Here is a 27,869-nt window from a genome sequence, read left to right as displayed (position 1 = left end):
CATCTACAGTTGTCCTATTTGACAAGGTGGGGCTTCCCCAAGAATAACAATAGCATTCATAAAAAGCTTTTTCATTTACAAAACGCTTTAGCATATATGTCATCCTCACAACAACCCTTTGAAGTAGGGGTTACTATCACCTTACAGATGTGGTTCAGTGATTTGCCCAGGGTCACATGGACAGTGAGTGGCTCAGCCAGAACTCAAACCTAGGTCTTCTGACTTCAAATCCTATGTACTTTCCTCAAAGCCTGAGGATGCCCAGGGTTGGGGGTGCCAGAGTCCCAGCACCTTCAAAACAAAAATTGATACAAAATATTCAAGCTCTATAGGAGTCCTAGGATTGTCAGGAGAGTATATCAAAGCAGAGTTTACAAAGGAATAGCTACCCTAGGCCTTCTGCACCTCATCAACAAATCCCCTTTTTAACATTTCTGCCACTATCACCACCACTACCACCACCATGTGATCACTATACCTAGTATTCCACATTTAAACAACTCTGGCTCTTAGTTCTATTTTTTTTCCCCTCTTCAGATTAACATTAAAATTTTTGTTTTAATTTTATCTAGTTCTTTTAAAATGATGTTACATGTGTAGACAGAGTAGAAGTAGCCATGAGAAGCCACGAGAAGACACTATTAAGGCTTTGGGCTTTTAAAAGTATTTATTAGAATTTCCTTTGAGTCAAAATGCTGTCAACTCCTGGGTTAGGAAAGTAACAACAGGGAATGAGTATGCTAAGAAACCATCCTATCCTAATCCAGATGTTTACCTATGGCCCAGTAGAAGCCAAAATCCTTGGACCTCTAGCTGAGACTAGCAATTCATCTATACCAAGTCAAGGAGTATCTACCCTGCAGAGAAACCCTTGTGAGAGGAGGCAGACAACAGATTTTCACTTGATCAAAAACTTTTGCAGCTCTCAACCCCTCTTCCCACCCTCATTCAAAATCTAGACCTCTGTTTAGGTGCAAGACATTAAGAAAACACAGCTCTAAGAGATGATGTGTGCAAGGGGAACACTTCCTGTTCAATCCTGGAATGCATTCCATTAGAGACAGCATAAGCCCCTGCCTATCCCACTCCTGCACCCCAACTGTGAAGGCAGAAGGGAAAACTGCAGGAACACAATGTTCATCAATCATAGACCTGGGATGCTATAGCTCCCTGACCTGGGCCCCTGCTTGAGCTAGGGGAAGAATACCTCATGAAAAGTCTACCTATAGTCAGGACTTCTCTCAGAGCAAACCTTACTTTTTGGTCCATCGATCTTGGCTCTCACTGCTCCCCCTGCTTCCCACCCCCACTGCCTCCGCATGTGGGCTCAGAAGTCATCATCTAAAGAATTCCATTGCTCACCTCCTGCATAGCAGCACAGCCCCATGAGGCCACACACCAGATGGAGGGGATAAAAGTACGAGGTCATGGCTTCTAGCAACAGGCTTTTTCTTAAACTAACCCTGACTCCTGGAAAAGAGGCAGAGCAGGAGAGTGTCAAGTGAGCTGCTGATGACAGCAGCTTCATAGGTCTTGTGTAAAAAGGAAGGAAAAAGCTAACATGGCTTTCAGTGGAAATTTCCCTACTCTCATCTCCAGGTGTATTCCTGGTCTCATGTCTGCTTCTTGAAGGTGTCTGAGTAGAATGCAGAGATCGTCAAACCAGAGGGTTAAATCCTTCTCAATCGTAGGGGTCTGTTCAGCAGGCTGCCACACACATGCTGAGGTGGAGGCCAAGCCCTGACCACATGCCCTATTTCTCTAGGAATGTAACTATGAAGTAAAGGGAAATGGTATAGAAGGTGGACTAGAACTCTGGGGAAATTGTAAAGGTCATCAGTAGGCCTTCAAAATGTTTGTGTATAATAAATAAAGACTAGGGGATGGAGGAAGATCATTATTCCTAGAATCATTATGCTTGTTGGGTAACAGTGTACACAAGCAACAATTACAATGTAAACAGTTTAATGAAGTGGGAAACAGAAGTCTCAGAATAAAGGAATTAGGTAAATAAGATTAAATCAGAGACGGTTTTCTACAGGAGGTGACTTTTGAGGTGGATTTTTAAAAGATAATGCATGAACTGGTTGAGGGCAGTCAGGGGAGGGCATTTTAAATAAAAGGAACTGGTATGTGCTGAAACTAGAAGAATGTACAAGCAATATATAAGGAAGTTCAAGCAAGTACACGTTATATACACTGGGGAATAGAGAGAAATTAGAATTCTGAGATCAGGACTTAAATAATGTGAGGTGACTGTATGCACCTAGACTGTCAAATGGTTCAGAGTCCCCTGTGGAGCCGTACAGTATCTTGATCTATGTCAGTGAACACCAGTGCACCTATGGAAAAGCACAAGGATGAGTCCAATTGTTACAGATACGGGAACTAAAAGAGATCTACACTGTAAAGTTCAACAAAATACTACATATCATTAACTACAGCTCCTTATCATTTGAGATTCTGGACTAAGTAAGGGATATCAAATATCCTCTCCAGAACTGTGATGCATTAATGTAGGCTTACAGGCCCAGAATCTGGCATAAATCAAGCTAAACCCTTAAGAAATTAGAATGTGAAAAGGGAGTAATTTAAAATAGAAAATACAGGCTTCTTTCCTTCACTTCCTTAAAACTCGACTGGTCCCCTCTATTCTATTTGGTATATTGGACTTTTGTGGCTAGCAGATTCATCATATCTTATAAATATATCTGAGACAACAGTGAATAGGAGAAGAGCTGCAAAAGACCTTAAAGAGACTGCAATACAAGTTCACTAATAATCAAGGAGATAATTCTAGTATACTATAGGGAGCAGCAGCCAAAGAAGGAGACAGATTCTGATTTCATGATCTCCAGGCAGGTGTCTGGCTTCCTGCATTTGCTCAAGGTAAAAACAGCTAATTACTGGGCTTCTGCCATACTTCTTAACCAGACTTCCCGAACTTCTGAAGATAAAAACCACGAGGACAATCTTGTTCTTCCAGAGCAGTTCTCTGGTGCCACTTTCAGAAAAAGAATATTGGATTGTGGGTCTGATCCAGTGTAGTATATATGTTTTATGCACATCGAATAAGCCAAAAAGGTGAGCAAGTGTTCTAGGTTTCTGCTTTACTTAACTGGCACAATTTGGTGCTGGAAAGGAGGTAGCTACTACCCAGTGATAGCATTTGTTAGTATCATCTTAGTTTTCTCCCCTCCCCTAGGCAGTTTATAAAAGGTGATTTCTGAAACCCTTCTCAAAAGAAAAGCTCCAGGGTTTACATTCAACTATGACAGCACTATGAATTCATGAAGAAGCATGTTTCAGGTTGCACTATAATTTCCCTATGTAACATAAACCCATGGAATCTGACATAAGCTGATTGCTCATGCTGGTTATTTTATTTACATTTCTGAATGGAAGGGATTTCAATACTCATAAAATATCTAACTGACTTATTATTTTTCATCTGTTCTCCCAGAGCAGCTATTATAGAATAGGCATAGAGACCAGAAGTCTCAACTTGTATGACTGGTTAAGCAACAAGGGAAAAGTTATGGCTCAAAAAGCAATTTAAAAAATTCAATATAGAACTTGAGGCCAAAAAAGAGATATGGTTACTCTCAATGCCATCCTAAAGATCAAAGTTAAAAAAAAAAAAAAAAAGTAAAGTAACTATTCATTATCTTCATCCAAGTCCTATAGGAGTAGATGGTAACTTTGCAGGAACTCAGTGGAGCTGGAGTTTACATCTTTCTCTGGGGACCTGATGTTAGCAGACAGTCACTAGTATGAATAGGAATGCAGGCAAATGGATCAGAGTGAGCTCCCTACCATCCAGAAATATGAATGTGCCTCCTAACCAATGTGCTACAAATTAGACCTCTGAATTAGAAGATGCCATCATGAATCCAACTCACCATCTGGAGATGTATATTTTGTTAACCTACCCAAAGAATAATTTCTGCTTATTCCACTAGGTGTGACAAGCTCAGATAGATTGCTAGAGAAGTAATAGTCACCAATAAAGTAAATTCCAAAGTCTGATCCCTAGTCTTCTGCCTCCAACTCATTGTTCAAATAGTCTTACTTCCTTTCTGCTGCAACAGAGTTAAATCAGTATATCCTTCAACCCCTAGTACAACCTTGGGCCTACTTTTCTACTCCGTATACCCTTTACCGTATTTATTAATTACATGCCTAATTTGTATAAACTCAAGGACAGGTTCTGTGCCTATTTCAAAATATGTATTTTAAGGTCATATCCCCGGTGATCCAGCTAATACATATTACTTTACTAAGACAGACCAATAAAGATAGGAAATATTTTTTAGTTACTTGAAAATAATCTTGGTGGTTACCCCTGTAAAGAGGTAGAATTGTCAAGGATGCAGACTTGATCAGCAAAATGCAGCTTGGAAGAAAGGGTGAAGGAACCTTATTGTAGTGCCTTATCCCAATATCTTTTTATTTTTAAATTAACATGATACGTGCCTGTTTTCAGAATCAGTGACTGCTGGATGCAACTTTGACATTAACAAGTGAAGTCTGGGAAATTCTGGGTGGATCTTTCCTATTCTCTCTCACATGTCCATAGAGCCAAGTAATTTTGGTCTTAACTCTTACTAGTCCAGTCTGCTTCACAATAACACCACAATATTTCATTTTCAAAACCAGGATGGTCCTTAGTCCTTATTAATTTGTCATTATTAGGAGTGAGAGGAAATAAAAGAGGAAGATGCAAAATATGAGCATAGAGGATTTTGTCTTATGGAAATTACTATGTGAATCTGAGGTGAGATATTTATTAAATTTTGAATTGTGGAGCTCTTCATTTTTTGATAAATTCTAAATTATTCATATAAACATTATAATAAGTACCACTATTTACGAAAACATGAACTTCAGCAGTTAGGTATAAAGATGAAAGTACTTCATGTTGCATACTTGAAAAAGAATAAAACAAAAATAGCTCTTTCTATATCTTCTTGTTGGACTTAAAGGAATCCTAACCAATAAATTCTTCTGAAAGTAAGGGTACTCTGTGAGAGTGTGTGTGTGTGTGTGTGTCTCTCTCTCTCTCTCTCTCTATATATATATTTTTTTTTTTTTTGAGCCAGAGTCTCTTTTGCCCAGGGCTAGAGTGCAGTGGCATCATCATAGCTCACTGCAACCTCAAACTCCTGGGCTCATATGATCCTCCTGCCTCAGCCTCCCAAATAGCTGGGACTACACTGTTGTGCCTGGCTAATTTTTCGTCTTATTTTTTGTAGAGACAGGTCTCACTATTGCCCAGGCTAGTCTTGAACTCCTGGGCTCAACAGATCCTCCCACTTCGGCCTCCCAAAGTGCTAGGATTACAGGCATGAGCCACTGCGCCTGGCCTTAGATTGACTTTTTGGGTCAGTCACTTCCAGTCAAATGAATAAGTATTTGAGGGTGAACTAACCTATTGTGGCAGTAGCCTCTACATTATACTAGTATATCTTCTTGCCCATCTCAAACTCTCTACCACTAGACTATGAGCTACTTGTGAACAGAGACTGTATTTTATATTTCATAAAGGTACCCAATGAATTCAAAACTAAAAGACTTAGTATATGTTATAGAACAAGCGTTACCATATTATAGCATGTTATAGAACAATTATTACCATATTTTAAAATGCAGAGGCACTTAAAAAACCTAAAGTTTGAGAACAAATTAAGATAAGCCCTACTGGAGTGCTTTCATTCAATAAGCCAATATTGAAAGAAGACTCTTTTCAGGGTATCCAGGACTCTCTGAACTGCATGTTCTAGTGCAGTTTTTGTTTTGTTTTGTTTTTTAAAGGTGGTATTACACTAGCTAAAATTCACCAAGAGCAAATTAATAATAACAGTCTTCACAGCCAGGGCTTAGCTGAATTAGAATCCCTGGGCTCCCAATACGGGGTAAACCCCCAAAAAGATCAAAGTCAAGTAAATTAAAAATCCAGCTGAATTTTATCAGAGGGCAAAATTTCAACTTTTGAGTACCCCAGCAACCAAGGATGAATTATGTACAAGATTAGTTAAGTGCCTTCATCCACACCCCAGCCAGGGAACATTTTTCTATCTCACTGTGACTGAAGGAAAAACAGCAATGTATTTGCCTGCCAAGAACAGCTGTAGCTGTACTGTAGATAGGAGTCTAATAACACCGAGGGATTAAAATTTAATTGTAAAGCTGCTGCTACCTGGGAGTCAAAGCTTGAACTCTGGCTCCAGAAAGAAACTGAGACTCCAGCATACTGAACAGATGAAGACAAGAGCTGGCATGTTCCTAACAAAGAGTGTGAGAATATTCTTCCTTCTTAAGTTGTTCCCCAAACTGCTTTTTCTGTATATCATACTGGTCATATGCAAGGATACTTACTGGAAATATAGCCCTTTTCTACACTTTGAACAGTACATACATGTTTTATTTCCAAAATGCTTGAAATTACAGGATGAAGTCAGAAGGTGACTATGTGGTGTGAATTCTCTGAATATCAGTCCTTTTAATTTTGTTGAGCATCACCTGAAGCACAAATAATTTCTTTTCTTGAAGCTGGCTACTGTCAAGATGGACCTAAGGCAATCTTAATGTTATTACAGAACAAAGATAATTTTCTCCTCAAATTCAGATAGAATACCATTAAAATCCAATTTTTGAGGCCTCATTAGCATTAAGGAACATCCCCAAGTTTCTTACCTATTGATACAACTACTAGAAATATATCTGCTACCTAAAATTCCCACTTTAGCAAAAAAAATAAAAATAAAAAATCCCACAAGTTATATTTTAGACCAAAAGTTTATTATGTTCAGTTTAACTTTGCCTCATAATCCTTCATAAACATGCCTTTGGATTTTGAAAGAAGACTGATGTTGAAACATAAGATATACAACATTTACACTTTATATTAAAACTTTTTTTGGGGGGTATAATTTCTGAGAATCAATCAAATTCCCCTTGAATTATTACAAACCAGGGCCTAATGTTTCTTTAGTATTACTGTACATTTTAGGCAGTTAGAGAGGCTAACGTCCTTTATACAGTAATGTATGTGATATAAATGACCAAACAGCATTCTTTCTTAAGTAGCTAACTAGCAATAAGAGGAATGAAATTGGAAGGAACCAGTTTGAAAGACAGAAAAGCGAATGTGCGTTCTTCATTGGAAAGCCTCAGAAGTCATCAAATAGACTTACGCTGTGAAGAGTTCCCCCAGGCAGCTTATTGGCCTACTAATATCCTTGCCTTTCAGTAAGCATTTCTCCAATCTAATTACTCTTTCTCTTTTTCTGACAATCCACATCAGCCTCTTTAAAATTCTTCTCCAAATTGTAACTCCTATAGGAAGACTTCTCTAGCAAGCCACTGGACTACGACAACTCTTCATTCTGTATTCCCTCAGCATTACTGTATCTGGTTTGAAATTTATTCTTTTGTACTCATCTTGGTATAAGTTGTGATGTGATATATTATTGAAACCAAAAATATATATCATGGCTAAAAGCAACAGGATATCTTATCTATTGTGTAATTTTAGGCACATCACTTAACTTTGAAAACTCAAACTTCCCATCTATGATGTTAGAAGATTACACTCTGTCCTCCAATGGCTCCAGTAAGAATAAAAGAGAATATAAATATAAACTCTTAAAAAAAGATAAGAACTAACCGAAGTCTAAGTTACTCTTGTTTAGAATTCTAATATATTAAGTAGTCTTACTAATTTAATTCTTTTGAGCATTAGAAATTTGATTGCTAGGGGAAGGGAGCAAAACTCAAGAAAAAAGCTAAAAACTATTTCTTAAGATTATAATTGTCTTCTGTATCCCATTATTCTCTGCACTTAGAGGGCTATGCTGGGTCTGCAAAAGACAAAGATGTTTTCTAAAACAAAGATCAGTATGTTTCCTAATGTGAATTCTAATATCACCAGTGTAAAGGGTTTAGAATGAGCGATTTACATCAATATCTAACCACAGCTCTTCTAAAAACTGCTAAGCAGTCCATGTGCCTCAAGTGCTAATGATTTAAGCAATAAATATATTAGTAGCAGTTAGTGACAGGATGTCCTAAACTTTAGCACTAAGACCTTCACTTTGAAGGGGAAAAGATGATTAAATATACTGCCAAACAAATTCAGGGAGCGCTTTCATGATACTTGACAGGCACATGTTAATAGGGAAAAGGGTGTTTTCTACAAACTTTAAAACTGAATTTAAACCTGGGGAAAGGATATAGACATGCATTAAAAAATACATTGTCCTAACTTTCATTCTCCCTGCCACCTTTGAAAATAAGAGTTTCAGTACGTAGAGAATTTAGATAAAGAAGAATATTAGCAATTTCACAAATTTCTCAGTCTGGTTCTTTTTGAAGGAGAACAATGAGGATGAAGCATGAAAAATAATGTTATAGGAAGTAGAGAACATCTTTTCTCTTGATACAAATATCCCAGTTTATAAAGAAAATCAAAATTGGACATGCCACACTGCCCAAATAAAGACTTTAGGTTAGTTTCTCACCATTGAGAGAGAGAGAGAAAGAGAGAGTATAAAAGAGACTTTAGGGGCACCAACAATGGAACCAAAATGTAAATATAAAAATTTTGACCTGTCACAAAATAGGCTTGTTTTATTATCTGTATTGTTTCTGGGAAATGCCTCAGATGTGCATTATCATGGAAATAGCACAGTTGCAGAATATCTTACAGAAATATAAGTTTAGCTACAATTCAAAAGTTTTTAAAACTACATCAGTTCTTATGAACTATAAAGAAGTCTCATAGCTTTGAAAAATAATCCATTTTTTAAACAAAGTGAAGAAATGTATTTAAATTGTCAGTTTAATTTCTGAATGCGGCCTATGTATTTAATAAAGAGGTATACAATTATTATAGGTTTTTGGCATTAATGATGTCAGATGGAGAATAGAAAAAAAGGTCTTTCACTCATAACAATTTTCATATCACTGGTTATGACAATGGAAAGCTAAGAACCTTTAAAAATAATCTTATATTTTCTATTAGTATATATTAATAGTTATAATTATTTATCAACTCCCCTAGTTCTGAAGATGATCTTTGCCCTGGAAAAAATGAGAATAGTGAACAAATCTTCCCAAAAGTTTTGCTCACTATTTAGTAAAAGACACTTGGCATTTATATCTGCTTAATATTTTTAAAAATGCAATTTGGGAAGAAAACTTTTAATTATTTGTGGGAAGGGGCTGAAGAAACCCCAGTGAGACATTCTGTAGAGAGGTCCTTTGTTAGTGTAACATCTGACCTTCTATATCTTTGGAAATCATGCAACTTGGCTAATGTAGTCCTTAAAGAATTAATCAAGCAGACTGTAAGGCCCTAGTTACAGTGGAGCCAGCCAATTATGAGTTGCTCAGAAATTCATCATTGGCATGTCCAACCACATTTTCCCACATAAAGATTAGTAGAAATATGTGAAAACAGGGCCCATTCCCACCCAAGCACAGCTACAATATGCATTCAGTGAAACAGATTTCAACAAAGTTTTGCCCTAGTAAAACAGACCATTCATTTGGGAATCTTTTTGATTTTGTCTTTACCTGTAACACTTCTTTTCTATCAACATTGCAAAGGCTTCCCTGTTTAGTTAAAACTCAAACAGGGACTTTTATATTTAAACACACTTCTGAATTCAAAGCACTAAAGTCACATGCTACAAGCCTGATTTCATCAGTAAGTTACTGAAATCCCCAAAGACCATCTTTAAGTCTTTTCACTGTTGTGATAACACCCTCCCAAGCCTTACTAAGAAGAAAGCTTTTCTTGCAAGAAAGAAATGAAAGGGGCCAGAGTAGATGAAGATTGGTTCTCTAAGGAGAGGGCAGTGCTGGTCTTAAATAAAGAAGCTCCTTTCAGATAAGCAGAATCAGATTCCAGTTCAGTTGGTTTGCTGGCTACCCTCACTTTGAACTCTCATATTTAACCCAGCAGGCTTCAAAGCAGGTGAGAAAATGACCTACCACTTAAAAGCAATTTTTCCTTTTTCAGGAATTCTGGCCTTGGAGAATATCAGCTCTGATATCAGCACATTCCACATCTCCAGGGATTTATGCAACATTTTTTTCATTGCTCTATGTCTAATGTCAGATTCAGTTTTCATCTCAGCCAGGAGAAAAATCAAGGAGGAAAAAATCCTAAGTTGCTGAAAATGAAGTCTTATTCCACATAGCCTTACATTATGCAAAAGAAGAGGCACTAAAAACTAGCCATTCTAGTTCATTCCCTTTTATTTATGTAAATCTGATATATGGTGAGAATTATTAAAAATCAGTCCCCAGTGCTTGGTTTCACAAAAAAGCAACTTTTATAACAAATACATTTTAAGAAATCCAAATTGAATTTACTCTAGCATGTGAGCTAACACAAAAAGATTAGATAAGGAAGAGAAAATAGTAACAACAAAGAAATTTAGGAAATTTTCTTAAATTACTTTTCCTTCCTAAATAATGAGTAGGTTTCAAAGATTCTACATCAATTTCTACTTTAGCTACCAAACAGCTGATTTTATTGAAAATCCTAACATAGGCAGTTTGCAGCTAACCAACAGGTTCTGTTCTACAAGAACTGAAGTGCCTGGAGCATAAAACTTATCTATCTCCACTTTCACATAAGCATAATATATCAGAAGTATAATATTAATAGTATTTTTTTCTTTCATTTTTGGCCATCTTTTCTGAAAGATAATAGTATTTTTTAAATGATACTCAGCCACCATTTATACTACAGTTTCTATGGAAAAATGCATTTTGAGCTTACTGTAGGACATATTTCCTCAAAACATGAAGAGGGTAGGGTTTCCCACCATTGTTGCACTTTGGTGATGATCATGATGACAATTAAGGAGGCAACAACAGCCAGCACTTACCTACTTTTTACTGTGCGCAGACATGGTCCTAAACACAATATATTTCAAACCCATTTAATCCTCACCAAAGCCTATGAGAGGTAGTACTAGCTTCATTTTACAATTAATGGTAGAAAAGGTTAAGTAACTTACCTGGGGTTGTACAGCCAATAAGTTTCAGGGCCAGAATTCAAAGCAAAGCAGTCTGCCTCCAGAGTTTATGTTCAACACTCTGCAATGCTGCCCCTTCTCCACCTTGACAAGGTGGCACTATTCAGGTGTTCTAAATTCCTCACATTGCTGGTACAGTAGAGCAGGGCTTCTCAACCTTTAAATGTGCATGTAGGATCACTTGGGGATCTTGTTAAAATGCAGATTCTGATTCAGGAGGTCTTGAGTGGTGCCTGAAGTTCTGCCTTTTTAATAAGCTCCTGGATGATGGTGAGTGTTCCTAGTTCATATACCACACTTTATGAAGGCGAATTTGAGCCTCTAGTTCCCTTGTTGTTTGTCTGACAAGGTATTTATATGTTGTATTCATAAGCTGGACACCACCTTATATTGTAATCATTTTCCATTAACTGTTAAATGGAACCTGCTCTTGGAACTGCTGAACAACTATTGATTTGCAAGTACTTTCAGTAAATATTTAGTTAAAAAAAAAAACTTTTAAATGTACTTATAAAGGCTACAGGGATAAAATGGGGCTATAAAAATTCACTGTCAGGCACATTTTTGACATTATATACCACAACTGTACAAATACCAAAAGACAGTGAATAAATGCTTGTTTATTGTTCATCAGCTAAAATCACAGTATATCAATACTTTTGGCCTAAAAAGGAAGCTTCCACTTTCAAATATGTAATGATTCATTCTCAGACACTGCTAAAGGAGTGCTAAGGAACTTATGCTATGCAATTCTAAAGGCCCTTCTGGTGCCATTAGTGACCTCTTAGGTAAAAGCAGACACTGTATACTAACAATGATGGATAGAGCATACAGTGAGTACGCTCCACATTAATTTTAGTCAGTACCCCACGGAAATATGCTACCAAGAATTGCTACATATCTATTCCAGATTCTAGATCTCCCTCCTTGCTCTATTACACCTCCTTCCCACCCCAGGGCCCTGAGAGAAACCAAAGAATCATCTCTCCTATTGTTTGCCTGTGATCTCAAATACACAGTTGCACATTTTTTTTCCAGCTGTTAAATGGATGGAATTCCCTTTTTACTCCATTTTTTTTCCATGCCAGATTACACAGAAAGGTCATTTCAGTTTGAGAGGTACTCACTCAACTATCAGCACCATCGCAAACAACAGAGTTATGGGTCTGATCATTAAGCTTCCTTTTTACGCTGAAAGGAAATAGAATAGTCAATGTCCAACCCAAATATCTGTACTCCCTGAACAACAGTGGAAAGTAATTCTTCTTGAAGCTTGACCCAGAATCAAGTGCAAACTCCGACTCTTAGGCCTACAGCCAGTGGCAACTTAACACATTATATGGTTGAACTTCAGGGAAAAAGGAAAACCAGTGCTCTTACCACTGGTGCCAGAAGAAAGCCAAACTAATCTTTAAGGCACAAAATAAACTATTCTTAAGGCAGGGAAAGAAATTGTGAGGAAACAGGGATTTAGAATGGAGGCATATGGAGAAAAATACAGAAAATCATTACTAAGACTAGATTTTTTGTGGTTCTCAGTGCTTTTATATTTGGGGATATAATCAGTCAGCAGTTTCTTCTTGTGTTTTAACTCTTATTACTTAGTAAAAATTCAAAGATGTACAAGAAGGATGCAGTTTTAAAACGGCTTAGAGACTTGAAGGGAATTATCTTTGGTAATTTTATTTTGAGCCAGTGACATTACTTAATAAGTTTATGTAGAAGAGTAAATAGTCATGGAATACATGCTCTACGTCCTTAAGTATTTCCTGGGTCAGGAAATTGGGAAGCAGTTCAAAACTCAAAGGTAAAAATGAAAATAAAGGTCTATACATGTTCTATATGCAAGTTTGGGGAAGGTCAATAAGAACACACAGACACAATAACTGGGAGAATCTTTGTGTATATAGGCACATTCTGTACCCAGGGCAATGTCTCATCTGTCCCATCTTACCTACTTATTCTCCATCCTAGTTGTGTTCTTGAATTTAAAGTTCAGAAATCCTTAGAACTAATGATTTCATTTAAATGGAAAAATCAAAAGGCGTGTTTACAAAATAGGGAATTTTTTTTAATGACAAAGAAAATGCATTAATGGTAAAAAAGAGTTGGATTATTCTTTAGCTAGTAACAAGTGCTATGTTTATCACCCAAAGTGATCTACAAGAACCAACTTTATAATGTTATAGTTATATTGTGATAATGTCATATTGTATTCTTTAAACTGTCAAGCAACAGAAGTATAGCTCAAATCACACACAAAAACATGTTTGACATATTTATGGCAGCAACTTTACAAATCAATTCCTGTAATTTACTATAACAAATATCTTCTACTTCTCAACTGGGTTAGCACAAGTAGATCAGAGATGGTTTCTTGTGTGTTTTACAAATACTCTACACAAGTCCTTGAGATCATACTTACAGCTTTAGCAAAAATACCCATGATTTCAGGAAACTGGTGTGTGAGAAGGGCTATCATTGCTGTAGAAGAACATAGTCCTGCTGTGAAATGGATGAAAAAAGGAAGCTCCTTCTTTGGGTAAACAGAAACATGATGAAAGGCTGCGAGGGAGAAAAGGTAAGAATGAATTTTGTTTCAGAATACAGTGTAAACCAGTCTTAATATTTCAAATGAAATCTATTTTTAAAAACTAAAAAGGAATTTTTTTTCTTTAAGAAAAGCACAAGACGGCCTGAGCAACATAGTGAGACTCTACCCCTACAAAATATAGAAAAATTAGCTGGGTGTGGTGGTGCACACCTGCAGTCCCAGCTACTTGGGAGGCTGAGGTAAAAGGATTGCTTTTAGCCCAAGAGTCTGAGGTTGTAGTGAGCTATGATGATGCCACTGTACTCTAGCCTGGGCAACAGAGGGAGACCCTGTCTTAAAAAAAAAAAAAAAAAAAAATAGCAAAAAAGCACAAGAAGTCTCTGGCCAAGCAAGGTAGAAGAAAGTTATCCATTATTTATTCCAGCATCAACAGCATATCCACACAGTCAGACGACTGTGCTGGGGCCTGGGAACAGGATGGCATTGTGGGAAAGAACATTGATTATAAGGTCATGCTGAGGTGGTTTTGAAAAAGAGCTTTGTCACTTATTATCTGTATGATCTTGAATAAGTTGCTAAACCCTCTAGAAGTTGCTATGGAGTTGTTATAATGAACACTGTAAGAGCTTAATAAATGTGAGTTCTTATTCTTTGGGAGCTCAAAGAGACAAACATGTCATTGAAGATTTCCAAGAACCATCATCATTTAATCATTTTACTCAGTTATTAATGTGTTCTATATGTGGCATTTCATTAAGCACTGTAAAAACTGAACTAGAAAACCAAAGCCCTATGTTCTGGCTACAAATGAAGTCCCTTGTCTTATTTTATCACATTTATACATTTACTCAGATATTATTTTTGTAGTGATTGGCTACTTCATTGTCAATTATACCTAAGTAGTTGTATTTTATAAGACTTAAATAACAATACTGAGATGAGCCTGTTATAGTGCCTGACACACAGTAGGTGCTCAGTAAATGTCTGTTAAACTGAGAGCCATTCCAGGACTTCATTAGGCCAGGAAGTTGACTGCTCAGGGCTGGATACTAACCCAGGAATTCCTGATGTAATATCCTGCATTAGTAAGGAATGACTAATTCAGTGCTGAACCAAAGTCAGCTATAAATTTCACTTTTTTAAACATAATGATTCATAGAGAAGATTACACCTAAGCTACTTTCAATAGCTATGATATTTTTGTCTTATACTATATTGAGAAAGTATATACCAAAAACCAAACCAAACCAAAATGCAGAAAATTTTCAGAGCTTTGAGCCATGATTAAAGTAAAAGCACACCAGAACTGAATGCTTTAAAGCTAGAAACGTTAGAAACTGTAGAGAACAACGTGCTTTCAGCACCCAAAGACCAGTCAGCAGTCCTTTCTGCCCTGTGCTTCAGCCATGAGAGGCTAACTACTTCCCAACTTCAAACCAAGAGAATTAAACCCCAGTATTTGACAAGACAGGAAACACATACAAGGCAGTAAAATTAATAATATTAGCTAAACTATGTATCATTTTATGGTTTAAAATGCTTTAATTTATATTAGCTCATTTGATTTTTTTCAATAACCTTAAGGGATAGTAATAATTCCTACTTTATAAGATAGAAAACTGCATAGGTTTTGCAAGAAAATTTTCTAAAGTATGAGATTTTTAAACTGTAGGAGAGACCTAATTATTTCTTTTTGGATTGCTTTCTGTAGATTCATTTGTCAGTCAATGTTTGGCTAATACATCAATATAATGGATGACTGAATAGCACAGAAACACTCCCTTGGAACGAAAGTTCAAATTTCATCACTGGCTTGTAGAGAAAAATTTATCAGGAGGCATAAAAGACAACTAAATAGCTATGTGAACTAGGGGAATAGTTCAAATCTGAACTTACGAGGTCCATAAGCAAATTCCAGAATGCCATAAGTCATATCAAGGTTGAAGGAAAATTAAAAACAAAAAACATTAAGTACTCTTGGGTATTAAAACTCCACATTATTAAAAATTCGTTCATTCTACCACAGTCAAAGACAGAAAAAATACTCTAGTATACAATATAATCAAATAACCCCCTAACCCAGCATATCCCTCCTCTCCTACCTCCTGGAGTTTACATCCTATGTGGAGTTAGAATTTAAAAAGGCTTGCCAAAAAGCAAACTGTCTGGTCTTATAGCTTATGGCTCTGACAACATGATAATAACCCTGATTTTATATTAGATAACTTTTATAATGCTTTACAAAGGAGGGATATTATTTTAGGCTTATTAATGTTCCATAATTTAAGATCAATTCCTTTGCCCTAAATATCCCTGTTCCTGCTAAAATAGAAAAATAACAAGTACTACTATCACTACCCTAGAAAGAAAAATGAAATTTCTCTCATTAATGACCTCCTAACTACTAAAGTCAATGGATTCTTCTCAATAATTACTTTACCTAATATCTCAGATTCTCCTCATCACTTGAAAATTTCTTCCTCGTTTTAGTTTCTCAGACAGCTAGTTTTAGTTCTTGTCCTTTCTCTCTGATCACTCCTTCACTGAATCTTCAACTCTTCTCCTGCCATCCATTCCTTTGACATTTCTGTGCCCCCTTGTTCCACCCTCAGTTCACTTCTCATTCTATACAGTTTCCCTTAGTGATCTCATTTATGCCTAGGACTTCTTTTGCTATGTGAAAAACGATGACTCCAAAGTCCATTTTGTGAGATGTACAGAGTTATTAGAACTCCTGACAAATTTATTTATACAATGTGATCCTGTTTCTAGGCCACAACTGATTGGACAAGGAAGGAACACCTGGATAAATCTAATTTTCTCTCCCAGAAGTTTTAGAAGTAGGATTGAGATATTATTCATTCTGTACTGTTTGCCTAAACTAATGACATGTAAACACTTAGCCACAGGGGCATCAAGTTTGGCCACGTGGCTATCTATGAAGGGAAAGCCAACCTGCAAAGAGAAAGATATAAGAATGAAGCAGATACACTAAGAGAAGCAGAAATGAGAGATATTACAAAGAAAAGAGGAGTCTGGGGAGGGAGAAAGCGAGAATAGGTGAGACTGAAAAAGGCAGCCAGAGAGAGACATATACAGATAATTGACTCCTGGAAATCCTAATGACCTTCTAGTTCCTGGTTCCAGTCCCTTATGAGGTCTAACTGTAATTGTTTTTGAATTCTTCCCACAAATTCCCATTTATGTTTAAGCTAGTTTGAAGTGGCTCTCCATTACTTATACCCAAAGTATGCCTACATTTACTATTTATATGTAATATATACACTTTACAATGTACATATCACTTACAAATATATCTTACATCCACATTTTATATTATTTAGAGATGCCAAAATATAAAAACTTTTATGTATATGTGTTAAGTAGATAATAAAATAAGCATACAAAGACATATGCATATATATACACATGTACATGTACATACATGTAAATGGATGAGATGTTACACAGGCAACATAGTCAAAGCTTGAACTTATTTACTTCTCCCACCCCTATTCCCAAACCTGCTCATCCTGCCGTATGATAGATTACCATTCCCTTGGGCACCCAACTCAGAAAATTGAGAATCACTCTTGACCTCCTAGAGAGACCCTCCCACCTCAAGCTTCCTTATAATCTATTCCATACATACAGCACTTAACACATTGTCTGTCTATCAGTCTTTCTATTGGCCCGTGAACAGCCTAGGAGTTCAGAATAGGGTAAGGAGGAAAAGGGAACCAATATTTCACATTTTTGTTGAGTACTTACAATGTACAAGGCTTGTTTATAAGAATAAACAAATGAATTTTACTAACTCAAAGAATGTTTATTGAATATCAATTTTTATGGCAAACATTATAGAGATATAGGGACAACAAAGAGAGTCTTGGCCTTCAAAGAGTTTAGTCTAAAAGGGGAGATTAAGAAGCACACAAAGCACTTTGAGAATTCAGAGAAAGCAGGAATCACTTATCTCAGCAGATGGAGGAAAATAAAAGACCCTGGGAGAAAAATATCAGCATACTCAATTTGTTATAATCTCTCCTCCTAAATTTTCATCTATCTGAACTTTTTAGCTCATTCAGTTTGATGATTATAAAACTGCAACTTTCCTTCCTAGATGTCAGTTCTAATGGCTCAGTACTGTAAAAACTGGCACAAGTTTACATAATACAAGGAAATATGGTACTAGTGTTTACAACCGGCAGCAGGCTTACTTCTCAGTTAAACCATTAAAAAAAAATTAAAACAGGAATTTACCAGCTTACAGAGAAAAGGAGTAGATGATAAGGCAGCTGAGAAACAAAGTGTAGACTATTCTTTTGAGAAGTCTGGCTTCCTGAAGGCAGGAACTAGACTGAAACGTTCTCAGCAATCATAACCCTACATATTTCTGGTTCTCCTCCTAACTCTTTGACTGCTCTTTTTCAAATTGGGAGGTATAGCCCCTTCAACTTTGCTCTTCTCTGTAAAGATTGTTTTGGTTATTCTGGGTCTTTTACCTTTCCATATAAAGTCTAGGATCAGCTTGTCATTTTTTACAAAGTCCATTCTGAGATTGTGATAGACATTGTACTGAATCTATAGATCAATTTGGGGAGGACTGTCATCTAAACAATATTGGGTCTTCTAATCCATCAACATGGAGTGTCTCTCCATTTATTTAGATTTTCTTTAATTTCTCTCAGCAATACTTCATAGTTTTTAGTGTATAAGTGTTACATTCCTTTTTTAAAATTTATTCCTAAGTAGTTTGTTCTTTTTGATGCTATTGTGATTGGAATAGTTTTATAAATTTCATTTTCAGATTGTTCATTGTTAGTATATGTAGAATTAATTTTTGTATATTGGTCTTACAACCTACAACCTTGCTGAACTCATTAATTAGTTCCAGTAGTATTTTTATGGATTTCTTAAAATTTCCTGCATAGAGGATCATGCCATCTGTGGATAAAGGCAGTTTTACTTCTCCCTTTCCAATATGAATGCCTTTTGTTTATTTTTCTTGCCTGAATACACTGGTTAGAATCTCTAGTACAATGTTAAATAGAAGTGGTGAGAACAGACATCCTTGCCTTATTCCTGATCTTAGGTGGAAAGCATTCAGTCTTTCATCATTACGTATGATGTTAACTGTGGGTTTTTTCATAGATGTTTTATCAAGTTGAGGAAGTTCCCTTCTATTTTTAGTTTTTTGAGTGTTTTTTAAATCATGAATTGGAGTGGGATTTTGTCAAATGTTTTTTCTGCATCTATGGTCCTTTATTAACATGGTGATTACAGTTTCAGATGTTAAACCAACCTTGCATTTGTGAGGGAAATCCCATGTGGTCATGGTATATAATCCTTTTTATATGTTGCTAGATTCAGTATGCTTAAGATTTTGTTGAAGATGTTTGTGCTTATATTCATGAGTGCTATTATTTTACAGTTTTCTTATAATATCTTCGTCTGATTTTGATATCAGGGTAATACTGGTGTCTTCAAATGAATTAGAAAGTATTCCCCCTCCTCTATTTTCTAAAAGTTTGTGAAGCATTGGTATTATTTCTTTTCTAAATGTTTATAAAATAACTGCTCTTTTTAATATCTTTAATCTTGATGTCCTTCATTGCATCTAGCGCTGGGTTTGCTCAATAAATATTTGGAAATAATTGAGTTATGCAACTACATCCCAGAAATGGCTACGATACTATTTAAACAGTGTCTTAAATTTCAACCAAAGGCACTTTAAAAATGGAGAATACTATGGAAAATAACAATTACTTTTAAGTTTAGGAAAATTGAAATATTTACTTACTAGGTAACAGCTCTCTATCAGCAGTCTCTGTGCAGCTGGGATAAGGGTAAAATAGATGTCCTTTCTCTAATGGGTATGGAATCATTCTAAAAGCTGAGAAAAAAATACATATGTTGACATTCAATTCCATCTCATTTACCATCCTATAACACATATCAAAGCTATTTTAGAGACATATTTTAATAAAATTTTCACATAGTATTTTATTTTCATTTTTAGAGAGACATTTTAGATGGAAGAAACAAAGTAACCAAAAGAATGAGTAAGGGGAAGAATAAGATTTAGATAACAATGAATGGTCTAGTCTGGCTGGAGTAAAACTAAAGGGAGCAGTGGATGATAAGACGGGCTGGGTCCTTCTTTGCTTCTGTCTCCTCATTACAAACAGATTGACAACTCAAGAGGTATGAATTCCACTTCTTACAGGAATATTCATAAAATTACCATGTGTATACTTGCTGTGGCCACTACTGTTGGCAACCTAAACGAGTGCTCAATGGCTTCTAACTTCATATACGAGGTTCCCCAAAGTTTTCAATGAGCAGATCTTAATCTACATCAGGGGTTATCAAAGTATGGCCCTTTGGCCAGATCTGGCCCACTATCTACTTTTATAAATAAAATTTTATTGGAACACTGCCATGCCATTCATTTACATATTGTCTAAGGCTGCTTTTGTGCTACAAGAATTGAGTAGTTGTGATGAAGATTGTATGGCCCGCAAAGCCTAAAATTTAGTAAATACTATCTGACCCTTTACAGAAAAAGTTTGTTCACCCCTGGTCTAGATTATCACTAACTCTTGCAGATTTATTAAAGAAGAAATCCTATTGATCTATTCCACTAGCTAAGTACAGAAGTCCTCACTTAACATCATCAGTAGGTTCTTAGAAACTGTGACTTTAAGCGAAACAATATATTACTATAATAAAACCAATTTTACCATAGGCTAAACAAGAGTTAAGTTCCTACAGCATATTTCTAGTCAAAAAAAATCACCAAACTTGTAAATAAAGACCAAAGCACTTCTAATATTAAACACTGAAATAAAATTGAGCTATACATACATTTAAGAAAGATTATAAAAACAAGTAAGATAATTATTTACCCAATTATTCCAGTTCAGAGTTGAGGGTGGCTGAAGCCTATCCCAGCAGTTCAATGCAGAAACCAACCCTGGATAGGATGCCATTCCATCACAGGGTGCACTGACACCCACACCACATCACTCATACTGGGACAATTTGGACATACCAATTAACCTAATGTGTACATATTTGGGATGTGGGAAGAAACTGGAGTACCCAGAGAAACCCCCAAAGATATGGGGAGAACGTGTGAACTCCACACCATCAGTGGCCCTGTCTGGGAATCAATATTTTTCCTCATCAACACTGTAACAAAATGACATTGAATGAAATATTATTTGAGGACCTGCAGTACTCATCAAAACTGTGATAAGGTTTTTGTTTTTCCTTTAGTGGTTGGCTCTATAAGCTTTTGTCAAAATATAGATTTTATTTTGTCACAATAAAAAGTATTTGTTTGTCCAAAGTCATAAGCAAATCAGTGACAACACCAGTAAATAATTTATCAAGATTCATGAAATACAGTATAAATCATATACTTGAAAACTTCCTGTGTGCCGAGCAGAATGCCAGGCAGCGAAGACACATAAAAGGTGAATGAAGTACCTGGTTTTGAAGAGCTCATAGACTACTGGAGAAAAAGCAAAAGTCTAATTACTCAAAGACATTCAGCTCCTCGAGTACCTAATCCCAGTTTTATTAATCTTTCTATTGTCAGTGTCTGGCCCTTAGCAAATGGTTAATGCAGAGGTTCCCAAATTTTCTTGGTTCAAGAACACATGGAGCCCTTCATGTCTCAAAAATTTTTATAATGCCCTAGGTTCAAAGATATACCTAAGTGAGTCCAAACAACTTAAAAAGTTTATGTTCTAATAATTTAGCAACAATTTGAAAAAAATACATATAAATTGGAGAGAAAATAAAAATTTTCTTATTTCATTTTTAAATGACCATCATCACTCTTGTGAATTGCTACAACATCCCAAGGTGCCACAATGCAAAGTTTGAAAATGGAGGGTTAAACAATTTTAGTGAATGAGCATTGAATTTTTATCAATAGCTGTGGTATACTTTCCTAGAGAATTATTATACAAATCCAAATGAGAGAATATTTTGATTATGCTTCTTCACTTTCTTTCTTTTCTTTTTTTTTTTGTGAGACTGGGTCTTGCTCTGTCAACTGAGCTAGAGGGCAGTGGCATCATCATAGCTCACTGCAACCTCAAACTCCTGGGCTCATGGGATCCTCCTGCCTCAGCCTCTCAAAGTGCTGGCATTACAGGAGTGAGGTACTGCACCCGGCTGAAGTTTCTTCATTTTTTTGGTGGTTATAAGAAGTAACAAATAAAAGATGTGGTAGTTAGCTAAAACCAGTCCAAATTATTCTGCATAGAAGATATAAAAATAGCCAATAAACACATGAAAAGATGTTCAACATCACTAATTATTAGGGAAATGCAAGACAAAACTACAATGAGATTCCACTTCACACCCATTAGGATGGGTATTACCAAAAAGAAATAACAAGGATCTGGAAAAACTGGAACTTTTGTGCATTGAGAAGAAATGCACAAAAGAAATAACAAGGATCTGGAAAAACTGGAACTTTTGTGCATTGCTGATGGGAATGTAAAATGATATAGCTGCTATGGAAAACAGTATTATGGTTCTTAAAAAAATTAAACATAGAATTTTATGATCCAGCAATTCTACTTTTGGATATATACCCAAAAGAATTGAAAGCAAGAATTCAAACAGATATTTGTATACCAATGTTCACAGCAGCACTATTCACAACAGCCAAAAGGTGGAAACAACGCAAATGTTTACGTTTACAGATTAACGTTTACGTAATAATGTTTACGTAACAGATTAACAGATGTGGTATATACATACAATGAAATATTAACATTATTCAGCCTTAAAAAGGAATAAAATTCTGACACCTCCTACAACATAGATGAACCTTGAAGATACTATGCTAAGTGAAATAAACCAGACACAAAATAACAAATATTGCATGATTCCACTTACATGACGTACCTAGAGTAGTCTAACTCATAGAGACAGAAAGTAGAACAGTGGCTGCCAGGGACTAGGGGGAGGAAGGATTGGGGAGTTGTTATTATATATTTAATGGGTTCAGAATCTCAGTTTGGGATGAAGAAAAAGTTCTGGACATGGATGGTAGTGATGGTTGCACAACACTGTGAATGTACACGATGCCACTGAACCGTGTACGTAAAAATGATTAAAATGCTAAATTTTATGTTATAAATATTTCACAACAAAAGAAAGACTAGAGTTATTTAGTTGTGAGGAAAATCGTTTCATGTTGTGCACATCTGAAAACAAAACAAAACCAGACCACTTTTTAAAATACAAGAACAATAGCTCAACCACACATGAAAAAGTTTATAAGCCAAAGGGCTAACTTTTCATTTTCTTTTCTTACAAATATGTAACTTAAATGAATATACAGTAGAATACCATAACAGTTTCTCATTTGGCTTTTTGTAAATGTGGCATCAACATAAATACATTAAGTACTTCTTCTACCAATAAAGCAAATATAATGCCACTGAGTTCACTTTGAAATCAATCTGAACAAAAAATCCTTATGGTAACTCAGACAATCTCATTAAAAAAGACTGCCTATGAATGCAATGAATAGAGAAATTAGTGCTATATTTGGAAAAGAATACTTACTGCCTTCCCATGTACACTGTAACAGATTAAGAGCACCTTCTATTCGCTTCCAGTGCTGAAGATGAAAGAAAGCATAAGCAATTGCTTCACTATCACCTCGTTTCAGAATGTGTTCTGGAGGCAAAATTAAACTTTTCATCTCTAGTAAATACTGCAAGAATAACACATACACACACAACAGAAAAAAGAAAAATTAAATTGTGTTAAATTCAAATACCCACAAAAACATAGATTCAAAATGTTATAAAGTCAAATTGATAAAAAAGTTCAAACTAGTTGAAATGACGTGAGGGTTCTACCGATAACATGTATATAAAATGCTTATATATACAAATTCCAAAATTTCTATAGATAAAAATAAGGTGATAAATGGCTTATGTGTGACCGTGCTAAATACAAAATGGAAACTCAAGATGAAGAAATAATGTGAGAGCAAACATTTATTTTTCAAAAAAAGAGTTAAATGTAAAAATTATAAAATATAATTTTGGAACAATACTTGCGAAAACATTTAATTCTTTTTTCTCTGATTTTACAGGTGCAAGAACTTAATTGTAGAAAAGTTCAATTAATTAATATTTACAGTGTTCAAAGCACTATGCTTTTTAGGGACTATCGAAGAATACCCTGTCTGTTCTCTGGAGTTTCATAATGGGAAAGACAGATTTCTTAAGTAAATAATTATAATTAGACTGTGGTGAGTGCTTTATTAGAGGTATAAACAATGTATATAGTATGTAGGAATATGGATAGGAGGGGTATTAATTTTTTAACTTAGCTTTTAAATAATAGCTTTATTGATATATTAATAATTCACATACCTTAGAATTTATCCATTTAAAGAATTCAGTTCAATGATTTTTAGTATATTCACAGATACGTGCAACTATCACCACAATTTCAGAACATTTTCAACACCTCAAAAGGAAATCCTGTACCCTTTAGTTATCATCCTCTTCTGCATTCCCCTTAAGCAACCACTAACCTGTCTTTACAGATTTGCCTATTATGGGTGTTTCATACAAATGGAATTATATAATATGTGGTTTTTTGTGACTGGTTTCTTTCATTTAGCATGATGTTTTCAAGGTTCACCCAAGCTGTGGCATGTATTGGTCTTTGTACCTCACTCCTTTTTATGCCCAAATAATATTCTATTGTATGGAATATACATTTTGTTTATCCATTCATCAGTTGACACACAATTTGGTTGTTTTCACCTTCTGGCTATTATGAATAATGCTGTTATAAACATTTATGTACAAGTTTTGGTGTGAACATATGTGTTCATTTCTCTTGGATAAATACTTTGGTGTAGAATCATTGGGTCATATGATAACTCTAAGTTTAGGAGGTATTATGATTTATGGGCTAAAAATAAACCACTTAATGGGATTTGAGCTGATATTTAAAAATGAGTAGAATGTGGATGAGCAAACTTGGGGGTAAGGTGAGGAGAAGAACAGGAGAACATATCCACAGCACAGGGCCATCCTGAACAAAGGCACTGAACCAAGAGAGCAAACAGCAAAATGCATTTAATGTGCCTGCTAAAGAAGTTATAGTCTATCAGTTCTTTACATGTGAAACTAAATTCTATCGTAAACTCTTGAAGAAAATACTTGTCCTAATATTATAATTTGTAACAAAAGGGGTATAATCATAGTTATTGTACTAATCAAATGTATAATACTAATTACATGAAGAAAACTACAAAATTGACCATTGATACATCATCTTTACTTTACAAAGTAGTCAACTTAAAACAAAACCTTTAAAAAAAATTTAATTAGCTAAATACTTTCTCCAAAGACTGAGGCCCAGAATGCACTTCCCCTTCTAGAATAAGTTTAAAATAACTTCTTTCATTCTAAATAATTTGATATAAAATTATGTCATAAGGTCCAAATCACATTAACTTCTGTAATAAAATGTAAAAACAGAAACCTTTCAGAGTGTCTCAAAAGATATATTCGCACATTTCAAATGCTGGTTCCCCAGGTTGTTGTATAAACAAATGAGATAATATAAATTAAAGAGCTGAATTTGTGAAACACTTTGTAAAACTGTTATAAGCAATGACTCCAGGAAGAATCTTAAAAACAAAAAGTTGTAGTGGTTTCAAAATTTAAGCCATAGGTTATTAATCAATATGTATGTACTCTTCATATTAATACATCTAAAATGGTTTCCAACAATTACTGAGCATAACGCCCATCTTTAATTAATTATTCTTACTCTTGATGTCTTTGGCTCTGTCCTCAAAGCGTAAGAATGCAGTCTGTGCATCGATTTATTTTAGCAGATGTCACAAACTATGAGATTATTTACTAATCCAGTTTGGGGACTTAACATTTCCCATTCAGTTTCTTAAAGGAATGCAACAGAGGTTGTGTCCTGGTCAAGCAAAGCCCATTTGCTGCCTGGTTGGGTTCTCTCCCCTTAGTGCCTTGGGCCTATATTCCTGAGGGTAATATTCTTTCTAATCCTCTCTAATCCTTGCCCATTTTTTTAAAACACAGTAAAAGATCACTCGCACCAGGCAGCTGTGGGAAAATGGACTCAAATAGATGACCTCTGACATGACTCCTTATGCTCTTTGCAAGTGCACTAAGAGCTTCTTCAGTAGGAAGCAAAGAAAACGTGGCAATCACAGTGGAATCACCATGATAAAAAAGACTATCTAGTTTTCACAAGGAAACTGTTTAATACTTACACCAGGCCCTTCATATTAAAATTCTGTTTCATTTTACAGATAAAGAAGACAAAATATCCCTAATCATTTTCAATGAGCTTTAGAACCCAGAAGTTTTAAAACCTAACATGGTATTTAGGATATTGGTAACCATTTAGTAAATATAATCAAAGATATTCAGTTAACAATTATTCAGTAAAACTTACAGAAAATATCAATTTGATAAGTCAAGAAAACCATTTTTTGAATAGCAACTATGTGACTAAATTTTCACTATTTAATAATCTAAGTGACAATTTAGGAGGTAAACACATATGGCATCCTTATTAGAAAATGATACTTCAGGACTTTATATTAAAAATCTTTGTTATTTAATCATTTTTAAAATCTTCCTTTTGCTACCTTCTTTTTTATTATGGACTATCTACTAGCAAATATCCTTTCCAATTTAACTTTAAAGCAAACTAATTTTTCATTTCCTAATTTTGAACCCCAAAATATAAGGGAAGATTTTCAGTTTAAGGAAAATGTACGTAAAGATTATTACTTATTTTATCTCCTTCACAAACTACTACTCAGGAATTTCTGCTACTTAGCAAAGGCTGTAACTTACTGCCCAACAGAAATCATATCTTTCATATTCTACTACAACATTGTACAACCCAAAGCAGGCACTAAAATACTTGTTAATTGAGCTGATCTGATATATAGAGTTAAAATGTCTTCAAACTCATACTTACATTTTAGTTTTGACTTAAAGATATTTTCCAATTCTCTGGATAAACTAAAACCAAACAAATAAAACAATACAAATTCTGCTACCCAGACTTTACTCTTCTAAGAAGAATATAAAAGATTAGAAACTGAGGGGTAATTTGTTCTATTTTGGTCTTTTATTTTCTTTTTTTCTGATTAGAAAAGTACCATTTCAGTGTACAAAAATGCAAACGTAACAGAGTTATGCAGTAGAAAATAATATATATGTTTTGATAATAAAATAATAAAGAAAATGAAGATAATAATCTATGTTTGTCTGGATTTCATTTTTATGCATAATATACTGACTCCATTTTTCTCAAAAATAGGATCAAACTGTTATACAACTCATTTTTTATTTCATAATACATGTTGTACATTTCTTCCTGTCTCTATTCAGATCTAATGTTTTTAATTATTGTATGGTATTCCATTAAAAGCTGAGTTATAATTATAAGTTAAGAAGTAAGTTCATGCTGGAACTGCGCTACCATCCTTAAAAGGTAAAAAATAGTATCTTTAAGAAAAACTTGAAAAATAGTTATGTAACATGGCTTAAAAATTTCAAGCAATGATCAGTATAAAATTTTACTTTCCTTAACTTAAGCTTTTAAACCAGCTGTTCTAAACCACAGACATGTCTATTTACCAGTATTTATTAAGTGTTTATTATGGGCTAGTCAGAGAATTGAACATAGAATGATGATGACTAAGACAAGAGCCCTGCTTTTGTTATGGGGAACTAAGGGAGAGACATATAAATAGACCAAAAAAAAAAAAAGAAAGAAAGAAAAAACCCAATCAAACAAACAAAAAGATATGTTTGAGGTAATAAAGGAACAGAGAAGAGAAAGCCATTATCTCTTCTTAGGAAAACTAGGAAAGACTCCTTATAAGGAGACAACAGATGAGCAGGGTATTGAAGAATGAGTAGAAACTTTCCAGGTGGAGAAGAGATTGAGTGTATGTACAATGGTAGTGAGATAAGATGAGACATGACCAATCCAGGGAACAGTGACACCGGAGATAAGGCGCAGGGAAGAAGTGGCAAAGGAGTAAGGTTGGAGTAGATACTGGGCCGGGACTGTGAAGGGCTTTTATATGTGGAATACTAAGACTAAGGGGTTTGTCCTTATCCTACAGGCAATAAGCAACAAGCGGAGGCCTTTAAGCAGGGTAAGATTTGTTATTTAGGTAGATAACTCTGGCA

At 35.2% G+C, this 27,869-nt stretch overlaps 1 protein-coding gene across 5 annotated transcripts in view; it reads right to left on the bottom strand.

Moving 5' to 3' along the window:
• Window positions 1–231: 231 nt before the first annotated feature.
• The window catches only part of ST7L (suppression of tumorigenicity 7 like), a 76,539-nt gene continuing 48,901 nt past the window's right edge, over window positions 232–27,869 (bottom strand). For 2 of the 5 annotated variants that reach the window (XM_069480833.1, XM_069480831.1), the window contains exons 12-15: window positions 23,209–23,359; window positions 19,412–19,504; window positions 13,480–13,619; window positions 232–291 (exon numbers count right to left, since the gene is read on the bottom strand). In XM_069480833.1, the coding sequence (XP_069336934.1) occupies window positions 232–291; window positions 13,480–13,619; window positions 19,412–19,504; window positions 23,209–23,359 (444 nt within the window). Of the gene's footprint in view, window positions 292–12,616; window positions 12,655–13,167; window positions 13,620–19,411; window positions 19,505–23,208; window positions 23,360–27,869 lie in introns of those variants that run through there. The other 3 variants (XM_069480830.1, XM_069480832.1, XM_069480829.1) reach the window with 3 other exon arrangements.

This window comes from Eulemur rufifrons, chromosome 8 (genome assembly GCF_041146395.1).
Source record: "Eulemur rufifrons isolate Redbay chromosome 8, OSU_ERuf_1, whole genome shotgun sequence".
NCBI classification, from domain to species: domain Eukaryota; kingdom Metazoa; phylum Chordata; class Mammalia; order Primates; family Lemuridae; genus Eulemur; species Eulemur rufifrons.
Note: the sequence above shows the minus strand (reverse complement) of the source record. Positions and strands in the feature narration are given on the sequence as shown.